The sequence below is a fragment of the Rhea americana genome, unplaced genomic scaffold, assembly GCF_003343005.1.
Source record: "Rhea americana isolate MKP2758 unplaced genomic scaffold, rheAme1 scaffold_165, whole genome shotgun sequence".
NCBI lineage: Eukaryota > Metazoa > Chordata > Aves > Rheiformes > Rheidae > Rhea > Rhea americana.
In genome coordinates, this window is record NW_028185761.1 from 486,299 (window position 1) to 509,130 (window position 22,832).

At 47.5% G+C, this 22,832-nt stretch overlaps 1 protein-coding gene across 1 annotated transcript in view; it reads right to left on the reverse strand.

The window, feature by feature from the left end:
* CAPN5 (calpain 5) overlaps nt 1-22,832 on the reverse strand; it is a 69,581-nt gene that overhangs the window by 40,774 nt on the left and 5,975 nt on the right. Inside the window, exon 2 of the mRNA XM_085300540.1 lies at nt 5,367-5,543. Within this exon, the coding sequence (XP_085156666.1) occupies nt 5,367-5,528 (162 nt within the window). The 5' untranslated portion in view covers nt 5,529-5,543. The remainder of the gene's footprint in view (nt 1-5,366; nt 5,544-22,832) is intronic.

The following is a 22,832-nucleotide window of genomic DNA, read 5'->3' on the forward strand; positions in this document are numbered from 1 at the left end:
CATCTAGCCTATAGCAGTTTGGCCTGCCATCTAGGACAGGGAAGAAAACCTTCTCCAGGATTGATCTTGCTCCTAGTGAGAAACTCAAGGGTCATAGCACACAGCCAGGCTGATGCTACGTCTGTTCATGGCCTAACTCTCCCACCAGGCCTAATTTACTTAAGTAAATTAGTAAAAAGGCCCTAATTTGTCTTGGCTGGTGACCAAGACAGTTGCTCAGGTCACCACATGACCCTCCTTTCTCCAGAGAGAAAACAGGCCCTTACTTATGTTCAGGGGCACTAAAAACCCCAATTTAACCCCGTACTAATCCTGTGTAATGTTTGGAAATGGCCTGTGCCCAAGAACAGAGTTTGGGACAGTGATGATTGGAACAGGTAAACTGTTTTCCCCTGGGGTAGCCAATCCTCATCCTCTGCATGCCAACGCTGGTTATGTTTCCAGGGGATCAACAGATACTATCTGGTGCCCTTGATCCTCCTCACCCCTATTTCTCCCTGCCAGCCTGACTCTTATCATTCCCCTTCTGCTCTTCTCAGTACCATCTATCCACATCTACCTGGCTCCCAAAAGCCCAGAGCAGTATAACTCAGAGCTTGGGGTAAAGCTAAGACTTTCTCCATGAATAGTACAGCTTGCCTGAAAACAGAGATCTCCCTCATCTTCATGTGGTAGCAGGTAGAGGAGCTTAAAGTAAGATACTGCAGTTTGGCTGCTTATCTGAGGCCCATAACGCTGGGTTTCATTTCTAATGGTACAGCTGAGTGTTGCTGTTCTAGCCAGCTCCAAAACACACTTCGGTTCAGCAGTGAGGAAAATCAAGCAGCCAGTCTCATTTTTAAGTGGATGCACTAAAACAAAGCTCTTCAGGATCCCCTTTCAGGCTCAGGCTGATGCTACGACTTCCCTCTCCCTGATAGGTTCTGCTAGTAATCAGCTTTCTGGCTTCACTGTGTTGTAACACGAAGGTACCGGTGAACAGTCATTGAAGCCCAATCCRAGAGCCGAACAGCTGTTCCCTCTGCAAAGATCTGGCATCCAGAGCAGGGCTCCTGGCCAGCGGAAAGAGCAGGGAGGAAGGGAGGGAGGGAGGATACCCTACTGGAAAGAATAAGACTAAGCCCGTTCCAGGAAACGCTGCGGTGCCAGATGTGGGAGGAAGTCGAAGCAAAACTCAGCTTGACCTGGGAAGGGTTACTCAAGAGGGGAGAAGTCTACTGGGAGCCAGACTGGGCTAGCAATGTCCGGTGCTAAAGGTTCGACTGCTGATGCCTGCAGCCTTTGGCAGGACCTGGGACTGGAGGATTTTATGGGAGGTCTAGACTGAAACCATCTCTGTTCTTTGCCTAAACGCTGGTCAGATTAATGCCCATAAAAGGACTGCTCTTGATTTATACAAGAGGAGGTGAAAAAGAGGATCAGATTCCCCCCCTCACAGGGAAAAAAAAAAAACCCTCTGCAGTCATGCGAGTTATGTGCAGTTTTTCATGGGGCTGAACAAGAGGGGCTGGCCCACACTGCTTTCTATCCTACAAAGCAGGGAGCTTGTTAAGTGAAGCCCTTCAGCCTTCCCCTTTCCTCCTGCCCGAACACAAGGCCAAAGGCTTTGGCTCTTTGGCCAAAGTAGCCTCTGGCTATGGGAGCATGCAGAGAGCAGAAAAGACAAGGGCAGGTTACAGGTACTGGTTGGGAAGGAATGAACGCACACACATGAGAGATGGGCTGACTGGACTAGCACTAGTGCCAAATAAATATATGGAAATGAGATCTTGGGTCTATCAAAACAAATTCCCAGTATCCTGGTAGGAATAGTTCTCACATGTAAGTGCTTTGCCTGAAAAACTTAGCTCTTACGTATCAGTTCCCTGTGTAGATATTAGGTGACACCCTTGCTSTGAGTGCAAACAGTGGATTTTGATAGCTGACACCTTTTACTTCCCCTCTCCACCCACTCTGCTTCCACAGTGAAGCTTGGGGCATGATGAGCTCTCATGTTTTTATCATGCAGTTTCAGCTGAAACTCTCCAAAGCAAACCATGGCCATGTCCCTGAGAGATAACAGWGGCACGTACACACAATCCCCACCCCGCAGACAGTATCACTGGGACTACCAAACTCCATTTCTGTGTCAGGAAGTCCCCAGATTAGCAGATGCYGGGAGCTGGGAGTCTCACTCTTTTTGTTTTTCTAAATAAAAATATGATGCAATTGCCTAAGGAAAGATTTCCTGGTTGTATCACAAAGAGRATGCTATAACTCAGGACAGCTTAATGACCACACCACCTAATTGCCATGCAAGTGGAGCAGTAGATACGAACTTCATTGACATTTTGGACYCTAATGAGCACTATGCTGCTTTCCTCCCCAGACTGTTTCTCTTTGGAGACTACCCAGTTTCTCCCAACCTCCCTGAACATGCAGCCTCCAATAGTTGCCTCCAGCTCTTCCCTCACAACCTCTGAGCTTCACCACTAGGCACCACAGGAAGGTCAGACCCAAGCACTTTACAGATGTAGAGCACAGCATGGCTAATTCTGCAACAGCAATCAGCCTGGGAACAAAGCAAGACCCATTACACTAAGTGTAAAGTTGCTCCAGAGTGGAGCAGGATTTTATTACTGCATTCATGCAGTTTCTTACATCCTCTCCCACCTCTCTGGCAGACAGCAARGTGGCAAGATACAAGATCCTTAAAACACAGATGCATTGCATTTGCTTTCTTGAAAAAGCTGCCAAACCCATTCCTTAGAGATCTGGTAAGAATTCAGGCAGAATTTGGGTCTGCAACTAAAAATCYCACTTTGCATTGGCTGACACAAAGCATTTCTTCTCCCAACTAAATTCAGTCACTTTTGCTGAAATTCACAACTGAGAGGAAAGAACCTGAAGTGCCTTAGAGAAACAGGCCTCTGGAAAYGTCAGAAGTAACAAGGGCAGATGTGAGCTCAAATTCTTTTTTATGCCAATTTTGTGCTTAAGGCAGCTAGTCAGTTCTGGTCAGATGAACTCCTCAGACAGTGACATTGAGGAGTCTACTACTGCTTCACAGAGACTCCTTTTGGTCCTGAAACTGGTGGCAAAATTCTCTTTATCTGGTGAGGATGCAGCAAAAGAAAGGGACTATTTCCACTGCCAGTTAAGTGAATGAGGCYACTTGCAAGCCCACCTCCACCACCCATTCCCACTGCTAGCCTGGGCCAGAAGGAGCCCCCATTCAAACTGTAGGGCTTRCTGGATGGGAAAAGCTCAAATTCACTTCGTGCTTTCGCAGGGGTGGGCTTGGACCTACCTGAGTATGCTATCATCCAGATGCATATGAGGAGGTCCAGGAAGCCCTTTCAAAAAGACATCGTGCCTTCCGGAGCAACACAGCAACAATATACATCACCAGCTAAGCTCAGGTCTTCTCAACCAAGAGCAGATGCTACAGGTCTAAAGTACAGGAGCTGCAAATGTACCCAAAGCCAGAAAAGCAAATGGCAAATAGGTTGACACCTATGGCTGCCACTTGTTCAGAATGAATCTCCCTTCTCCCTGAAAAGAAGTATCAGCAAGTATCATACATCAATATCTGTGATAAAGTCTGGATATCCAAATCCACTCATGGCTCATGCAGCAAACTCCAGGACATATGTGCGCARCAAGAGATGAGCAAACTTTGCCCATCTGCAACTGCATCCAGTCCTCTGTCATTAGATATGGAGGGCTTAATTAATGAGTGTGGATGAGGGCAGTCTGTGGCTGGCCCAACTCTGAATGCAAACCAGGAACAAGGCTGTAAAATATCTCCCTGCTCTCACCTGTTTTCTTTCAGACAGGTTACACCCTCAGACTGAAGGAAAGTATTTTGAGAAGATCAAGAAAACATATCAATCAGTTCCCTGCCAGCTAAAATGCCAGTTTAGCAGCCAGAGTTTGCTGCTGCCCTCCTAACAGCAGGTATGTCTTCCTCTGAGAGCATCTCAGCAGTACCATTATCTCAGCAGTACCATCTCTCCCTTATGGGAGAAGATGCAGACAGAGGTGACAGTCCAACCTGAAATATTAGACAAAAGATTTGTCCTTGTCCTTTCCTTTAGTCCTAGAGAAAGGAGTTTAGAGAGTTGTGGGTAYCACTCATCTGCTGTATCTTGATAAGCCTGGGCCCTGAGCTCCACAGTTCAGGCCCAGGTCCCAGCTCTGCTCATGGATCGACCAGCTCAGCCCACAAAGCACCCAGCTTGAGCAGCTGACCCCCTTGTCCGGCACTGCGCAAGGCCTGACCACAGAAGGAAGCTGTGCACAGAACATCTTTCCAGTTACCTGCAGATGGGGAATAAGCTGAACTGCACGCAGGGTCTTGCACAAACCCCTCAGCCCCTTGTGCCACACAAAAAGTCAATTCAACTCCTTCCCTCCCTTTGCACAAAGCCTTTTTGTGCCCCGTTCACCCAGGCTGCTCTTACCCGGACAGAGACAACACTGTCTCGGGAAAGACCAGCTGATTTTCTGGGCTGCCCATGGGGGTGAGGAGGACAACGGCTTCTCAGACAGCCCTGCCCCACTGAAATGTCACCAAGCTACGTGCAAAATGAACATGGGCCACGCAGCAAGAGAAGCTACTCTTCTCTGCAGGGTAAGGCAGAGAACCAGATGTGTTAGATGCTGCAGTACTGCCTTTCTCCAACCCCACATACCACTACTGCCTGGGATTCCTCCTATTTCCTTCAGTCAAAGTGGCTTTGTGGTCACCTCCAGAGAAGATAGCCATACAAGGGCAGACAAATTCCCCAAGATAACCTGCCTCCAGGCTCTGAAATGTACTTTGCAGACAGACACCAGGGACAGCACAAGGGACTGAGACACCGCTGAGGACAGGCAACGCTATCCACAGAAAGCCACAGCCTCCCACAATCACCATCAAAATCTCTCTGGGTTCAGGGGGGGACGGGTGCTGCTACAGCTGCTGAGCAATTGCTCCCAAGGAACCAAAAATCACTGTGCCTGCCCAAAACTCATGTTCTTTTCCTGTTCCAAATGGGATCAGCAAGAGTATTTGGAGATACTGCTTTGCCCTGCCAGGCTCAGCAACAGCATCTAGCTCCAAGCCAGCTGCAAATCATTTCTCTGTCTTACATATGGGGGAAACAAGTCACAGAGAAGCCAAGGGACTGTTTCGCTCCTGGGTTTCGTTAGGGGCAGAACAACCCACACTCGAGGGCAGCAGGACTCCCTGGCTTTACAGAGCAATCTGTTCCCAGCAAGAGCTCCAGATATTCAAGCAACAGCTCCAGGGATTTCCCAAAGCAATTCCTAGTCTCTGGTTTTAATTCCTGGCACATTGTCTCTGCCACACCTGATCATATCACCTTCACAAGCACACTTACTTTTGGTCGCTTCCACTGGATGCCCTGGATCCTTGACTTGTAGAAAAGCGAGTCATCATTGGCAGGGAAAAGAGGGTCCTCAAAGAGGTGCTTCCGCCTCTGACACTCCTTCTTCAGGGAGTTGTAGCGCTGGTTCTCGTACGGCTTCACTGAGGAAAACATCCTTCCCCGCTGGCCCTAGGAGGACAGGCAGAGCAGAAGTGAGATGGAGCAGAGCCCAGCCGGGGACACCGGATCCTCTGCAACCCTGGATGGCAGCACTGTAAAGTCATGGCTGAAGTCACCCACCCAGCCTCTGCCCTTGCCTTCCTCTGAGGGCCAGCGTAGGACCCACATGGCATGGTCTAGATCCCTAGACACTACATTTATAGTCCCTTGAAGCACTACTGGCTCCTTGACCAAAACAGTTTAAGTGACACTGGGAGGGTTCAGCATGCTGCATCACCAATTTTAACACCCATGGAAAAAACATGTATCTGAGTGAGGAGAAATAGATTACCCCTCTAAGCCCATCCSTAACTTGTTGATCGCAGAGTTGGCTAGACACCATCAGAACAGGCGGAGTAAGAGACTATAACCAGTGTCCTGCCATGGGCACCAGAATCCTAGTGAATTGTAACCCATTTGGGAAAACACAGCCCTCCAAGCTGAAGGAACAGAAGACATCCCTGGCCAGCTGTCCCAGTAAAGACCTGGCTGTGAGCAGGTTTCACCAGGGCTGAGCTCTCATCTCAAGCTCTTCAATCGCAGCAACACAGATGTGCCTCTTCCCTGAGCAATGGTGGACCCTGAGCTTTGCTCACCCGTTGTGGCTTCCCAGCCTGCTCCCATGTAGAGGGGCAGCAGCTTTAAAGCCACAGGTTGTCTTTGTTGTGATCAATATTAAACAGTCAAAATCCCAGCTGCCCCCTTAAAAGATTGTGAGTATCATCATTTGGTTGTCGGGAGGKGATGGCCGTATATCTGCCTGGAGAGCCCAGGCTGTCTCTGGAGAGCTCGTGCCTGGAGAAAYGCTTTCTGCCCCTCCCGCACAGCCCAAAATTACACACGTGGTTCATGATTTAAACAGAGACACTCTCTTCTCAGAAGACCTTATCARATCCTCTGGCTTGTTTTTAATTAAAAAAAAAAATCTCCTGGCAGAGGACCACGTGTTTTTGGATTAATTATTCTGTCTTGACAAGCATCTAGCTTCCARGGCGCAGACGTGAATACAGCGATCCAGACGAAAGCTGGAAACTGTTGCTAAAATACCCCCCAAAAGAGAATTGCACTTGAGATGCCGTTCTGCCACTCTGGCGGCTGGGCTGCCACTTTGGGAGGTGGGTACCAGTGCCTTTGCTCTGGTCCGCATCCCTTCATCCCACAGGGCTGAGTCACCTTGGCACTACAGCAGGCACAAGGGAAGGGGGGAGCTCTGAATATGTTGTTCTCAACTACTAAATCATAGACCTCATTCCATAGGTACTTTTCTAAAGTCTACCCTGTATTTATTTTTAACATCCACATACAACTGTTCTTCTTCCCCCAAATAGGATGTCCTGACTAATTCAAATCATTAATGACCCTAGTTTAGAAACACCTACACTGGTTTCCTGAAGAAATGGGGTTTGGGCATGCCACAGGACTTCTGCTATATTAAAAGCTGCAGGATCCCGGGTGCTTCAGTTCTGCTGCTCCCAGCAGTGGTTATTTGCAGGAAGACATCAGAGGAAACCTGTCTGCTGCCAGTTGCATTCATAATCCCATCTGTGATCTCCAGCATCATTCATGGCAAAATGATGGGTACCCCGTTTAGCGGGCAGATGCGTTCAGTGAGCCGACCTAAGCCATTGCTCCCAACAAAAAGTAAAGAAGCTCTATGCTTATTCTGGTAAACATCCACAGATGCTGGAAACCTTCATGTATTTTGGGGCAAGAAAACCGCAATAAAGGTAGGTTAGAAGCTAATTTGGAAATCTCYCAGGTCCCAGGATTTATGTGATTGCTTACAATTGGGTGCCAGTTTGGAGGTAGTGACACATCCTTCCCTAATGAATTGCCAGGAATAGTGACAGGAAAGGAGGTGTTAGGGAGCTAACCCTGTCCCATCTCACCAGAGCAATCACTTTTGAGCCTCACTGGCAAAGCCTGCCTCTTTTCACCCSGGTGAGATGAAAACACTTCACTAAAGACTTCTGGGGGAGAGCAAAGGAGAGGCTTTAATTGACTGTATTGATCCATCTGATTAGCAGTAGGAGTGCTCATCATTCAGAACCTAAGTGAACCCAAAATAACTCTCTTGTTGGCTGCATCAAAGGATGCTCTACAGGTCTCTCTGCTGCTAGGGATCATTTGATAAGGCAGTTCTTTTGTGTGCTTTGTGCCAGACAGCACTATTTCTCCAAATCACCTAATGRGTCACAGCCCTCCACCCTGAGGGACAGCGACTGCAAATAACTGAGCAGAAGGGACAATTAGGCCTTTACTTAAATAAGATCTCAATCACAGGAGAGGGACCACCCTGGAGATGCGGAAACATGCACAGGATGGACTGGGGCATGGGTCTCCCATGAAGAAACCATCAGCAAAGGATGGCTGAACTTCACCATACCAACGGCCCACCTACCCTCATGCCATGTCTCTGCAGACATCAGAGGAACAGCGTAGCAAACTACATAGTGATAATTCTCCAAGATGTTCTCCCAGCCTCCAGCATTTTGTTGCTGTCACTGTAAGCAATTTTCTCCCTCCTACAAATGAATTTTTCAGTGGCTTTCTGAGCCCTTTAGTGCCCACAGCACCCCACAGCAAGGTCTTCTGTATCTTAGATATACACTGTGTYGAGACCCTGTTGAGAAGCCTTCCTAGAAGGTAGCCGCTTGTGCTCTCCTCTAGTTCCTGCAATGGAATAAACAGTAAATGGCAGCATTTTTCTATAACACCTGTGATTTTTCAGTTTATAAAATCAATAGCTTACAGGCAGAAGACTGGGAGAGCAGTCCCAGCTCTGGGTTTGATGCATTGCATGACCTGGTCTGTTTGAACACCATGACTAGGATCCAGCCTGTGTGGGCCCAGAAGAAAAGGCCTTAATTCATCTACGAGTCGCTGAAGGCATGTCAGCAGTGCTTTGAGGTGATGTGGCTAAAGGGCTTCTACTGATGGTCCAAGCACTTTCCCTTCAGCATTATGACTAGTTTTTAGATGCTACAAAGCAACACAATGCATCACCAGGCCTCAAGAAGGCCTTAAAATAAGCAGCATAATATCAAGACCTGAATAAAACATCAGCTTTCGCTTTGCAGAAGAGCTAGAAGCCTCACTGAGCAGCCAAGGAACACAACCCAGGGTCAAAACATACATCCATCCTACTAAGAGGGCCAGGAAACAAGTTAATCCCTGATATCCAACAGTCCACATAATTTGTTCATTATCTCATTCCAAGAACCAGAAATCAGCTGCTCTTTATTTAGCAGAACTTTGTATTTTCCTTTTCTGGGGGATGGCCCAGGTCTATGCCTCAGTTTGTCCACGGAGATTTCACAGGCAGAGAAGTGCTGTGAACAAGTAAATGCTCCGAGATTCCCCAGGCGGCCTGTCCAGGTGTGTGCTGGGGTCCACTGAAATCAGCAGTACCAGAGGACAATACTGCAGCATCAGCCCAGACTTGGCTGGGACCTGGAAGAGGCTTCTGCTCATCCTGATTATCTCCACCAGAACAGGGTTGGGCGCTTGTGTCCTAGTCCCATCAGGACAGGATCATCCTGCACGTGTCATGCCATTCTAACCACACTGCACCTTTTGCCAGGAGCACAGAGAAAGGCTGGGGCAGAGCTGCACAGGGAAGAGGGTAAGAGACAGGAGAGATGTCTCTAAGGGGATCATGGTGACTGACATCTCAGCAGCAAAGGAGCTACTTTCAAGTGACAGTCAGTTCGGGGTCTTTGCAGTGATGGCACTAACTGCTGCAGGGAGAGAGACAGTCAAAGCAGCAGATAGGAAAGGATGGTTGGCAGCCACCTCCTGAATGAATGTGACAGGGTGAGAGAGTAAGATGTTGCTGTAATTGAGACATGAGATGAATTGCTTGGACTAGTGAGTTAGCTGGGCTGACAGACAGGAAAGGACATTTCTATGGGACGTCATGCAGAAAGAGACAGCAAGATTTAGGAACAGAGCCTGGAGAGGAGTGGAGGTTCTGGTGCCTTTCTCAAAGCCACGCTTGCGTTACAGCAGGAGTTATGGGTTTGATGTAAGAGATACTGGCTGCTCTTCTGCAGCCTGTCCCGTGGCAGAGGACTGTCACTTAGCTGCTCATTTGTAAAATTACTGCTCCTCCCCCAGGACCTCTGCAACAACACCTTGGAGCTGTGTTTTCCAATAGCCTTTGCAACACCAATTTCCATGAGACCTCATAATCCAGATGCCCCGGGCAGCACCCAGCCCTTTGAGAACCACACTGCAGTCCTCTTGGCCCAGGATTCCCATCCTTCCTATAGCCCAGCCTTGCTTGGGAGAAGTGCTTCAACTCCTTGCCCTGATTTCCCACACCACAGTGACTGTCACCCCRACAGCCACCTGCCCTCATTGTGTGGCTGCTCTCACTTGAAAGAGGAGCTCCAACTCCTTTTTCTTGCCCTCATGGCTCTAACACAAAGATTGATTTAATAAACCAGGTGGGACAGATCGAGATCTCTCTGACCCACAGGCTTCAGTTGTGTGTACAACAGAGACCCGACTCATTTCACTTGCTCACTTTCTTCATCACCACTGCTGCCAGCGGTATTACTCTGCCCCAGAAGGAATGTTGGCAGCATGGGAAGCGCAGGCACCGCTCATAGAGCATGCTGCAGTCCCCAGGGAGGAGGAGGCACAATGCAAAACGTAACCCTCTGTCTGAATGGGTGACTCAGTGGTGGAAATGGACTTGGGTCGCAAAGGAAGTGCCAACCAGAACGAGAAAGGATATTGTTCAGGAACATTTTTAAAACTTGCAAAATAATTAAAGGCAGGGAAGAGTTCTTACAGTGGTGTTAAAATTCATTACCCTCTCTTACTTGCAGCATTTCATGCTTACCAGACAGACCTTCAGATCTGCCACATAAAAATGTTCAGGGCAGCCTAATTGCTTTTTGCCTTCTTGCACAAAGCTAGGGCACTCCAGAAGCATGGTTAACAGGCATTTTCACACCTAGTCCAAATTAGCAAAACTATACATAGGTGTTTGTACATAGGGAGGGGAATCCATATTCATATCCCTCTATGGGAGCTAGATTTTCAGAAACAGTGGTCTGAACACACCTCAGTTCAGCCATGAAGGAGTTAAGTGAGAAACTATTTTATTTTAGGAGGGAGCCAAGTGTATGACTCAGTTGTATTACGGAATCCCCCTTTTCACTTCCAGCGTGGTCCAGGCATTCAAGCCGAGCACTCCCGCCAGCTGGTAATGATCAAGGCTCAAAGCTCTGAAACCAGGATAATTATTGAAAGTACTTGTTTTGGCCAGGACAAATCTTGCTAAAAGGCTATTCCTTCCCCTTGCAGAAACCACTTYCCTTCCCTTCCAGCTCTGAGGCTCCTGTAGCATGGGCTTGCCACACTTACTCTACCACAAGACTGCATCCCGGCCAGGAGCAAAGGGTCTTGCTTGCAGATCCTACAGGATTAATTCATCGATGCCTTTACACTAGACAAAATAGTTTGTCCTTAGAGGACAGGATTGGCTGGCCCTTTCTTTCTAGCTGTGTTCTCACTGAACAGCAGATAGACTTGACATCGTACTGCAAGGCAGAGGATTGGGGTCTAGAGGAAGACAAGGTGGGCACTAGGCATGTGGCTGCAAAAGACCTGACCTGCTGCACTCATATGAGGGTAACCTACTGCACCCTGAAGACTAATAGTAGGGTATTCAGAGTAGCCAGGATCTCTCCTAAAATTTTAAAAAATACATCTTATTTTTCAGCCTCCTTGGTGCTCCTATTGACGGGCATTGCAGCTGATGTGGACTGGACAATGCTGTGGTTGCCTTCCCACCTATGAACATAAATGTCCAGCTCTGCAGAGAAACGTTGCCAATACAAGGAGAATTTTATACACCTTTTTCCTGTAASCCAGGAGAGGCACAGTCAAGCTGCGATGACCTCTCTTGTTTTCCCACCAGTGCATAGCCCTGAGGGCACAGGCAGAAGGCCCTGGCAAGACTCAGATGACTATCAAATGCAGAACAGCAAAACAAAACAAACAGTTTTGTCCACTTTTTGCATTAAACATGAGATAAGCWTGTCATACCTCTTTATCAACACCTCTGTGAAGAAGAAAAAAAAAAAAAAACTAGACTCCTGGGCTACAGAGGCTACAGAGTGATGGTCCCTTTTGAAAGGCCTTTGGGACCAGCCATACATGGTCTGCAGCAGGTGAGCTGCCTTCCCAAAGCCCTTCCCATTCCCACACATGAGTCTACTGCAGTTTTGCTCTGGATTCAGAGTGGTAGGGCACAGAGCCACCGGGACCACATAATATTCTGCCTCGCATTAGCAGCATTCAAAGTGAAGCTACACTGGTAAAAATGAAAAAAACAARATGCAATTTCTCCAAGTTTGATTGTGATTAATCAGGGTAAATAACTGTTCAGGGAAGTCACAGGTTTTTCCTCTCCAGATGTTTCTGGACAGAGCTGAATATCTTTCTGGAGTTGGTGCTTTCACCAAAATACAAATTAATGTGCATTTACAGCAGTGTTTGGCTGAAACAAAATTATTGAAGAACAGAAGGCTGCACATTCCTTTCTAGTCTTTATCCCTACCTTTTATCCAATGGTCAAACAGTTTCTCTATTTTCACCTAACAGTTTTAAGCTCCATCAGGCTAAATGTAGAACAACCATGTTTTTTTCTTAATTATACTTACATAAAGCTCTGATTTTGACTCTGTTTTGCTGCAACATGACTGGGATCTGAATCCGAACAGTAACACCTGAACATGGTGCCTTTCAGCTAGGGGGTTAATCTTGTGTGAATATACACCAGAGATTGTTCCCCCCACTCAAAAACTCAGTGTACATGGAGTGAATTTAGTCTCTCAAAAAAATCCTGATGGAGGTAGATGCTGTCTCGTGTGAGTGAATGAATCCACTGCACTGATGCACAGCTTTTTGTAAGCACATAAAGTATAGCAAATATATTATTCTTCCTGTAGATTTCTACCTAGGCACAAGCACTGAATAAATATATTTTTTTAAAAAAAAAAAAGTTTTTAAGCAGCAGTCACTGGAAAAAGTGAAATCACATAGAAGTGGGTGCTACCACAGCTGCAAAGGAGCTGGGGGCAAGGCCACGGACAGCATCCTCCAGTGATATCAGACAACCAACATCACATGTAAAGAGCAACCTGGGGTAGCTGCAAAGTCCTTCCAGGCTCTACCACTGATCACTGTGTGACCTTAATCAAATCATTTAATCTTCCTCCTCTATAGAGTAGGGAAAAGCATCATTCTCCATTTGAAGGGATCCTGATCTCTTCTCCAAAGCACTCCAAGATCCACAGAGGAAAATAGCAGCTGGCTATTAGCACAACTTAAGAAAAAAGCAATCTTTTGTAGCAAAAAAAAAGAAAAAAAAAATCTGCAGCATATCCAGGGAAATGCAATGGTCATACAATGGCAGAAATCTAGTTCAGGTAACTCAGCAGTCACCAAAGCGAGCCTGGCAGTCACCATTTGCAACAAAATCAGCTGAAGGGCAAATGTCACATTCAGAGGATATTTCCAGCAATGCGCAGTGATTTCATTGTGCTAGTTYTATTCTCTCTTGCTTTTTCTTCTACAGCATCACTCCTTAGTTGCTTAACAGGGACAAGGCAGAGATGAGAGAAACTCGGCAGGTCAGTGGAAGTCTCCTTCTGGATTCCCCTGTTCTCCCCTAACCAGCTAACTACAAATAACTGACAGCACCCAGTGCTGAACAGGAGGAACTAAGTGATACTGGTTGCAACTGGTAAGGCCAGAAACGGGTACGAGATCAGCAAAAAGGTATATTTTCCCAATAGGATGCGAGCTTAGAAAAAAGGTACATCTCCACAACAAATATTGTATGACCATGAGTCAAACTCCATGCCCATAAATARTGCTGCAGCCTAGAGCCCATGGGCTGCATGACGATGAATCTCCCCTTGAGTCGGGACACCTCTCCAGGCTACTCTCTGGGAGTTAAGAGAACCTCTGATAAGAAACYGTTGAAGAGGTAAGAAACCAAGACTTGAGCAATAACAAATGTTAAAAAGATTCACTTGCTATCACTACGCTGTATCACCATTTTCAATAACTTTGTTTGTAATAAACCCAGAGTTAATATCCCCCCCCCACATGACAATTTGGCGTAATCAGCAGGATGATGGCTAATGACCTCATAGCAATGTACTTACGGAGGCCCAAAGTGGAGGAATCCCCCAAGCTCTCACCCGAATAGGTTCACAGTCATTAATATGATTTGGGAAGGCGGCCAGACTTAGCTAGGGGTAAAAGTAAGGACRGTCCAAAATGATCTGCAGGCCCCCAAACAGTGATGTCTGCTACTGCAGGTGGAAAGTGATTGCATCAAAGAACAATCGAAGGTCGGAGAAGATAAAAGGAGGACAGCAGAAGAGAAGTTKGAGACAATGCTGGTGAGGCAGACTAAAACTTTTGACCCTGTCAAAGTACTCCAAGTGCTGACCGACCCAGAAACTTGGGATGGGGATATCTCATTTGATCCAGATAATGATCAGCTCCTCCTCTCCCCCTGCGGAGAACAGAGTAGGAGACAGAGTAGGAAAAGTGGACAAAAAGAATAAAGAAATTGGGAGGAGATAGGATGTTGGACATGATGGAGGCAGGATTCTGGGGACTAGGAGTTTTCCTCATGGAAGATCCTCCTRATAACCCTGCTCTGCTGGAGAATCACCTTCATCTCTGACTTCCCAAGCTGCCTTTTGACCAGCAGGAATCAATCCTCGTGAGYTGGGGGAGCCATTAGTGATCCCCGTCCACACATCAATGGGATTGACTGAAGCAGTAAATCAGGCTGCCTGTCTACAAGTGATTGGGGGAACAAGGACAGCTAGGCCACTCACCTGTATCGTACCCAGTGGACCTGGTGCACCTAAAGCCATTGATAAGATCAGAAGATCACCACATACCTTGAAGGCATACTTAATTTGACAGTGGGAGGGAATAGAGCACATCCAACAACATAACAGGGCATTCCAGCAGCCTCAGCAGCAGCAGCAACCCCCTCCTCACATACCCATGTGGGCTGACCTCTTACACCGAGTGGTCACCCATAGACAGCAAATGCGATGGAATGAGCTCCAACCCTGGAGGCTGGAGGTTGCCAGACAAGGAAAGTGGTCAGAACTGCAGTCATGGGGGAAGCCCACCTCGCAGGCAGAAAGGGAAAGAAGAAATCAGCTATAGCACACAGCACTGCAGTTAGGTATAGCTAGAGCTGCTCTACTTGGGCAGAGGTCAGGGACAATTGCTAACCTAACAGATGTCTTTCAGCGTGTGTCCCCTGCAGGGCAGGAAACAAGATCAGATAAAGATGAAAGGGAATAGGAGGAGATTACTCCCACAACACCTCCATGTACAAATAACCCTTTCTCCCATCTCTGGAAGGAGATAAAGACTGTAGAAGCAAAAAAAATAGTGGATCCCAGACAGGTATTGGGCATCCCCATCTGGAGAATAGAGGGCTTCCAGTAGTACCACGTGGAAGGACCCCACATCTACCTTCTGTTAGGGACTTACCAAATCCCAACCAAATTCCTTATTGACACAGGGGGTCAGATGTCCACCCTCAGAAACGTGGCAGCAAAGAAGGCAGGGGTCACCTTGGGGAGGCATTGAGTCTGAGAATTCAGACACACCGGTGGAAGTGAGGTGTGCGTAGAAGTGAGGTGTGCCTGGTAGCGAGAAGAGAGCAACTCTGTACCAGCTGGCTGTCACTGAGGGCAGGGACAATGTCTTGGGATTTGATGTATTGAATGCCAGACAAGTTACTCCCAAATGGTAGTACCTGGGCATTTGGTAGACCCCAGCAGATAGGCTGGGAGGAGGACTCAGGACTGGCAGCAGGTCCAGGGGACAGCGGAATCCCAACCTGTATTCACATGGTGGTCAAACCTCATACAAAGGGAATGGACCTTCCCTCCAAATGGATTAGAGAGTTAGACACACACAGATAGGTGCTATATTAATGGAGCCTGAGGAGCAGCAAGAAAAGGAATGCTATAGGATAGGGTAGTGCGCTTCATGGAAGGCTAGGGCACATCGGCAAGGAAGTAGTCTTTTTCTCCGCCCAGAGTCAAGGTTGACCACTGTCATGAAAAATCTGTGAACAATTATGAAATGTCCACAATGTAGATTAAGTTTGAAAGCAGGAAGTGCAGCTCTCCAACCAGTGCTTCACTTAAAAATGGGGAAGTCCTTGTGGTCCACCTGGCAAATTGATTACCTGGGGTCCTTACCTTGTACAGCCATGGGGTAGAAACACATCCTAACCTGAGTAAAAGTCACCTCTGGTTTACTAAAGCTAAACTCATGCTCCTCTGCAAATAGAGAAAATAGTGAAGAGGCTTTTGGGATGGTTCTCAAGCTTATCAGCACCTGAGAACATTCAAACTGACAACCGTAGTCATTTTACTGCCACAATAGTGAACAACTTGGCAAAGGATCAACGGATACAGTGGAAGCTCCATACACCTTATTACCCACAGTCCAACGGTCTGTTCAAATGTGTATTGGAAGCGCATCAACCAAATTGGGGAAAATGGTTATGGGAAACAGTTTACCATTTGAATAACAGGCAGGGACATTACAGGAGCCTGGTAACACGAGCCTTCATGCCCACAACCATCACCTCCCAAGGCATACCCCACAGCCAAGATAACCTGCTATGGTCAAACTTCCACATATAGGCACTATACCCATGACGTTTAGTTAACCTCAAAGCCCTCTCACTTGGAAGGCCTTGGATGATGGGGGAGAAAACCACTGTATCAGCTCAAAATGGATATATCCTAGTCATTAGGAGGTAACTGGACGCACCCTGCCAAGACGCACTATCTTTATTTTCACAGGATCAGTGAGCAAAGCTTGAAATTACGAATCCTACTGGCAGGACTGAAACTGGTAGTACTGCTTATTATTTTCCCAGATTGCTAACCCTTAACTGAGGAGGTACTGCCCTGAAAAAAGTCAAATTCTTCCTGAGGGAATCCTATGTAAAATGAATTCATTCCAAATGATAAGGATAGTAGGAGGAATGATAACCCTAGTATTTGTTACTGATGGTATGGGAGCACTCCCACAAAATGAGGGATTAGAATCTAATGTAATCCTAAAACAAATACAACTCTGTAAAACAAATACAACTCTTCGATCGCCTTATTAATACCCCCTCAAGCTTGTTTAAATGACCTGGAACCGACCAAGGGGAACCCACTGCTCTTCCACCTCTACTTCCCACATTTAGAGGAAGACTTAAATAATACTTGGGCTAAATTAAGGTCATTTGCCCTCCGACTGGAAGCCAGGGACCCACTGTGGCACAATCACAGCTGGTCCTTTGGGGCCTAAAAGGTAAAACCTGCACTGATCAAAGTGTATCCTGATGGTACTACTGTATGGGAAGGAAGACCACCATCCCATGCACTACCCTCYCTTGTGCTCTTGATCAGTGGAGCCAAGAAGATCATTCAATGAAATGGGAGTGGTTGGAATAACTTGCTCCATGGTGTGCGATACGCTCCAAAGTCAAGGGACATGAGTGTCCGACGTACTGTCAGGATAGAACTCGGCAGATACCAGGAGAAAGAAAATAGACTAAATTCTCCCTTTGCCCCAAATCATGTCAGTGGGGAGGAAGAGGATCATTATGGGGATGGGCTTGGAGACGACCCATACACTCTTGCAACCCCACTCCCAAAAATCCTGAAGGAAAGATGCACGCTCCCATTGCCCTGTAATAAATCAGTCCCTCCACTCACGACCTCTCCCCTTCCACAGCGTGCACTAATGYAAGGTTGTCTGTGTGCCAACAACTCAGCACCTAATTTCACTGAGAAACTCTTTAAGGATTATTTTTATCCTGCAGATGGGAGAAGGACCTTTGTAGCCAAATGCAAAAAGGCAACTGTGCCAGCCCTAAGGGGAATGGTTTGGGCATGCTCGGATTGCACGCTATACACCTTCCTCCCAACTATGCTTTTGGGGGTACAATGCTCATTAGCAATCCCATTGCTTTGTCCTATTACGCAGGCCTCCCTTTCTCTCGAAAGTGGGGATGAGTTAAAAGGTCAACTCTACRGTGAGACCTAGCACATGGAAAAAACGTTCAGCAAAATAAAATCATTGCCCACCAACAGGGGAAAACTGGGTCTCACAGAGTCCAGCCTGGCAAAAGGGCAAACACAGAGGGGTTGTGTATTCCCAAAGCAGGAAATGACCTTTCAGGCACCATGAGATGAGGCTGGGCAGGTGGAAAAGCAATTCCCACCTGGCCAAGAAGGAACAGAAAACAAGGCAGTGCCAGGCACTAGAAGGAGGATACAGGCTGGAGGCAGCAAGGAGCTGGCAGCTTGATGCCTCCACCACCACCATGTTAACTAGCACCTTTTACTCACTAACTGACCCCCAAAAGCCTCTCCTTAAGAAAAGATCTACTAGCTTGCATGGAGATGCTGCACTTAGATCTGCTATAAATTTCCAGCTAGAATGGGTTTTGACTGAGAATGCTGGGGTTAAAGGGAGAGTCTTTCCCAGTGCCTGCATGCTCATTTCCTGAAGGATCTAGGCAGGGTGTGAATGCCAGGAGCTCCCTTTCACTTGGATAACCCACTCCTAGGACTGCCTTTGGCCTCGGGACTTCCTCATTCCTTTCAAGGATGACTCACTGTTTGCAAAGAATTAATTTTGGATCTGCAGGACCAGAGGGCAGCCCTGTTGCGGTCAACACCCAAATAATCCCATGTTGGCAGCAGTGCAGTTTGCGGTRAGTTATAGACACACACGTTGCTTGGCAGCAGAGCCAGCTCTCACAGCCTGTGCTTGAGTGTGCCATGGGGCTCACATTTCACCCTCCAGCCAGGTCTTCCCTTGGAGAAGCAGGACTCCATCCACCCATGCCCATCCCCTTCACTCTGGCTAATGTGAGGCCTTAGTCCTTTACAGCATGMATATCACAGAAGCTACTTGGGTTCCCGGGGAGCTACTGTCAATACCATGCAGGCAAGCTCTGCCTAGCATGAGTAGTTGCACACAAAATGTATTTGTGCCATGCTTGCAATGCCATCCAAACCAACCCTTTTGCTCATCACAGACATGAAAGTCAGAGAGGAGAAATTACACCTGTCTGAGGACATCCACAGGCAGGAGTTACAGCTCCAAGCAGAATCAGCAGCATTYCTCCACCAGGCTGGCAAATGCAAGAGGCTGGAGAAGTGCAAGACTAGCAGGAGCAGAGGTGAATGAAAAGGTAATGGAGATGGCAGGAGGACAGACCCTGCCCAGAAGCTGCAGGAAGGGGGAGGCTAATGTGACTCGAGGCTGCCAGCCTCGGCCAAGGGAAGCATGGAGGAGCAGAAGGTATTCACCACTGTGGGTCTAGCTCAGCCCATCCCACCCACAGTTCAGGGAGAACAGAGAAGCTCAGTGTAGGGTACCCCTTAGTCTATACACACACACACACACACACACACACACACACACACACACTCTCAAACATAGAGCCAGCCTTATCGTGGCAGACACTCATTACATTAGGGTTGCATCCAGGCCAGGGCAAGGTTAAACATGCCTGGAGATCAGAGGAGGTTGCCAGACAAGCACTGATATGTGAACTTTGCCAATGCCCAGCCCCCTCCCAGCCCTTTGATATATCCATGGCTTTTCTAGCCTTCCATGCCCCAGCACCCTCACTGTGACTCATGCCTAACCGGTTAATCATTACAAGGAGCAGCACAGAGTGCCACGGATAGCAAGGCAGTAAAAGGTCACATCTGAGTTAGCTTATGAGTTCTGTGGCTTCCTAATAAAGCCCTGCTCATGGCAGGAAGCTCTTTGGGGCTCCCAGGTTTACATACCGTGGCCTGAACCTAGGGTACCGCTCTGTCATGCGATGGAATAGTACAGGGACATGGACCCGGTCTTGCTTATGAAGGCTTATGTTAAAACATGACACTGCTCAAACAGCAAGTTTTCAGGCATCAGAGAAATACAGCCTAGGAAGAGCAGAGACTATCGAACACGCAGAATTAAGCCATCTCCATCTAAAGTCACTTGGTCAGCCTTGTTTTGAGAGAGTGCAAACAGAGGTCACCCTGGCACAGGCATCGCTTTGAGCACAGGCTTGCCACACCTCGAGCTTACASGTAACACCCAGGGCTTCGACACCTGTTTCAGCATCTATTTTGCTCACCTCTGGTAACAAAAGGATGTTATCTTTGCAGGAGTGGACTGAAYGCCTATTTCTATTATTTATTCAGGACTTCTAATTGAATGTCTGGACCAACTTCTTTTAAATCCAGTCACGCTGACTCCAGTGGAAGCCTTACACAAAAACAATAGGCACTCACATTGTTTTCTTGCCAGACGGGCAAAAACACTGTGGTCTAAACACAGACCTGTGCCTCTGTTATGYTGATAAAGGGAAGGACAGAAGGGTAACATAGCATTGCCTCAGTTATCCTAGACGGCATTTTGCCTGAGTATTATGGATCACAGAGGTGCTTAGTTAAGAGGTTTGGGTAACTGGATAATTCATTCAGAAAATTYATCATTAGCACAGATAAAATGCTGCACATCCCCATGCAAATGTTACGCCTTCATTTGCTTCTGCAGCCTCTGGGATAATTAAAGTAATTGAACATCAAGAGATGCAGAGCCACACATCTGAGAAGTGGAAAAGATAATGGGGCTGCGGGTTAGTCTGTAGGAGACTGAATCAAGGCGATTGGCTCCTACAAAATTATACCTCTTAATTAGCTCTGCTGTTGGTCCCTTCCACCTCCCTTTGGAAGGGCTGATCCAAAACATCCCTCTGTCAAGCTTTAGCCTAAATCAAGGTCTCTTACAACACCAGCATCATCCCTGGCCCATAAGACTTTTCTCTCTCCCTCATCTTTAACCTTGATGTAGGCAGAGCCAGCAACTGTGTCCTCTTGAAGGCAAGGAGACACAACCAAGTCCTTCTGGTGCCCTCTTGAAAGACCAGCTAACCTCTCCTGGTCATGCCAGTACTGTGGCCTTTTACATGCTTCAGTTCAAATTAAGCAGAGGCTCAGAACAGCACCACAATTTCAGATGAAGAGGTCACCACACTGCCTCTGACTTTGTGCTCTGGACCCCAAATTTTGCTTCACTCAGACCTTTGCTTAGACCTGAAAGAGGAGCCTCTTTCAGGTAGATTGGACCACTCAAAATTTGTGAGATTTATAAGAAATCAGAGCAGAGCTCAGCCTACTGAGCTACTAGTTTCAAATGCACATCTAAGCTCCCAGAAAGCTCCTGTGCTGCCTGAGGAAGGGAAAACACATTTGTGACAGRTCTGGTGACGTGCCTGGCTGAAAGACACTTCTTCCTGGCACCTTGGTGCTGACCCACAGGAAGACTTTGCTCTTTGCTAACCTCTCCTTGCTGCTCCAGAGCTCTGCACTCTGACAGACAACTCTTTCCCTCTTGCTGGCAGATCAAGAAACTAAGAAGCAAAAAATTATTTTAAAGAGACCAGTTCCCAAGGAGCCCTGCTCCTTGTGTTGCATCTCCAAACTGACATTTGGAGGTGAAACCCCTCTAAAATCCCTTCTMCTCTGAAGGTATTCACCATCCTCTGCCACTTATCCCCCTGGGGCTGATTCTAATGAGCATCCTTCAGAAGTGGGGATTATAGAAGCATCATTAGGAGAAACCCTACACAGACAGGATAAAAGAAGCAGCCATCTGCCCAGGTCAAAGGACTTCTTCCAAAGAAGAGTTTCTCTTATTTTGAAGACCTCTGCTGCTCCACAGCAGCCCAGCACAGCCAGCACTTGCTCTTGCCACTGTGCCAGGCAACAGGATCTGCCACCTCTGCTTTCACTGCAGTGAATAATTATGTCACTGTGTGTCTGAAAACTCTGCTCAAAGCCTGAGCAGGCTCGAGCATGTGTGACAGGTACTGTGGGGCACCAGYCCACCTGCAGGAGATGGCTCAGGGCATGTTCCTCTCATGTGGTTAACTGCAACCAGGGAGAGCACGGGCTATGTGTAGGGCGGAACTGGAGCACAGCAGCTCCGTGATGGGAATAAGTCTCTGCCTTCTCTTCAAAGAGCCRGTAGGTAAAAGCCTTGCACATGCTGCTGGACAGTCTTCCAGGACTTCTCTGAGGCGCTTCAGGAAAATCACATTCCCTCCAACAYTGAAAACTCAGGGATAACACAGACACGGACAGGGCCATAAAAGGAGGGTCTGGGGGCAAAGTGCCTCTGTGCTTGGCTACCCTGAATGTCCACCACTGAAAACGGGCTGGTATTCACTCTGGGCAGCACAAAACCAAGAACTTCTCAATGAACAAACCTCCCCCAGCTCCCTCTAAAAGGTACTATAAGACTCTTTATTCTGTTGGAAGTCCTTGCTTTRTATCTCTTTAGATAACCTCCAAGCTTGCAGCAGCCCTTACAGCAGCGAGTCACAAGGATCCCTCGAGACATACCCTGTGACACAGGGAAGAGTTTCACTTCCCCGCRCGAGACAGGAGTCTGCTGTCTGCTGTCGCAGCCTCTGCCACAGGCACTGGTCCTGCTGACAGCCACATCTTAGGCACTCGCAATAAAACACTGCCCTCCTCACTTCTGTGCAAAGACSTGCCGTGCTGCCAAAGGTCGTGCGAGCAGCCGACAAACACAGCGCTAACCCAAGACCCGTGCAACGGCAGGTCACCTGGCTTCCTGCAAAATGAGTTTGCTGCTGCATCTTTTCTCCATGCAAGACTTCCCTTCACTTGGCAGAGAAATTGCCTCCTTTAATCATTCCCAAGCTGCTCTGTCGCTACCCCGAAGCAATGCTTAATACTTATATATCCTCGGATAACTGGTAGGACCAGCTCTGCAAGGCAACCCTGCTCTTGGAGCAGCAGGCATGTAAGTGTTTTATAGGAAGCTCTCACTTACCAGGGTGTGGTTTGCCAGAAAAAAATAAAAAGGAAAAAACCCTCAGCAACAAACAAGCATACTTCCTTCTTCTCTGTGAAAGGGCTGGGGGAAATGGCAGAAGAGCTCAAAAATTGGCCTGGGAAAGGTTGGAGTCACCCAGGCTGATCAGAGCCATCTGCATCCCACATCAACAAGCTGGAGAACCTCAAACAAATGGAAACGTAAGGTAAGCCAGGACAAAGGCCTTGTATTCACTGACAGAGCAGATATGTTTTCTCATCTGAAGGATTTGCCATGTGAATTCTCTGGAGGTAAAAAATAAAA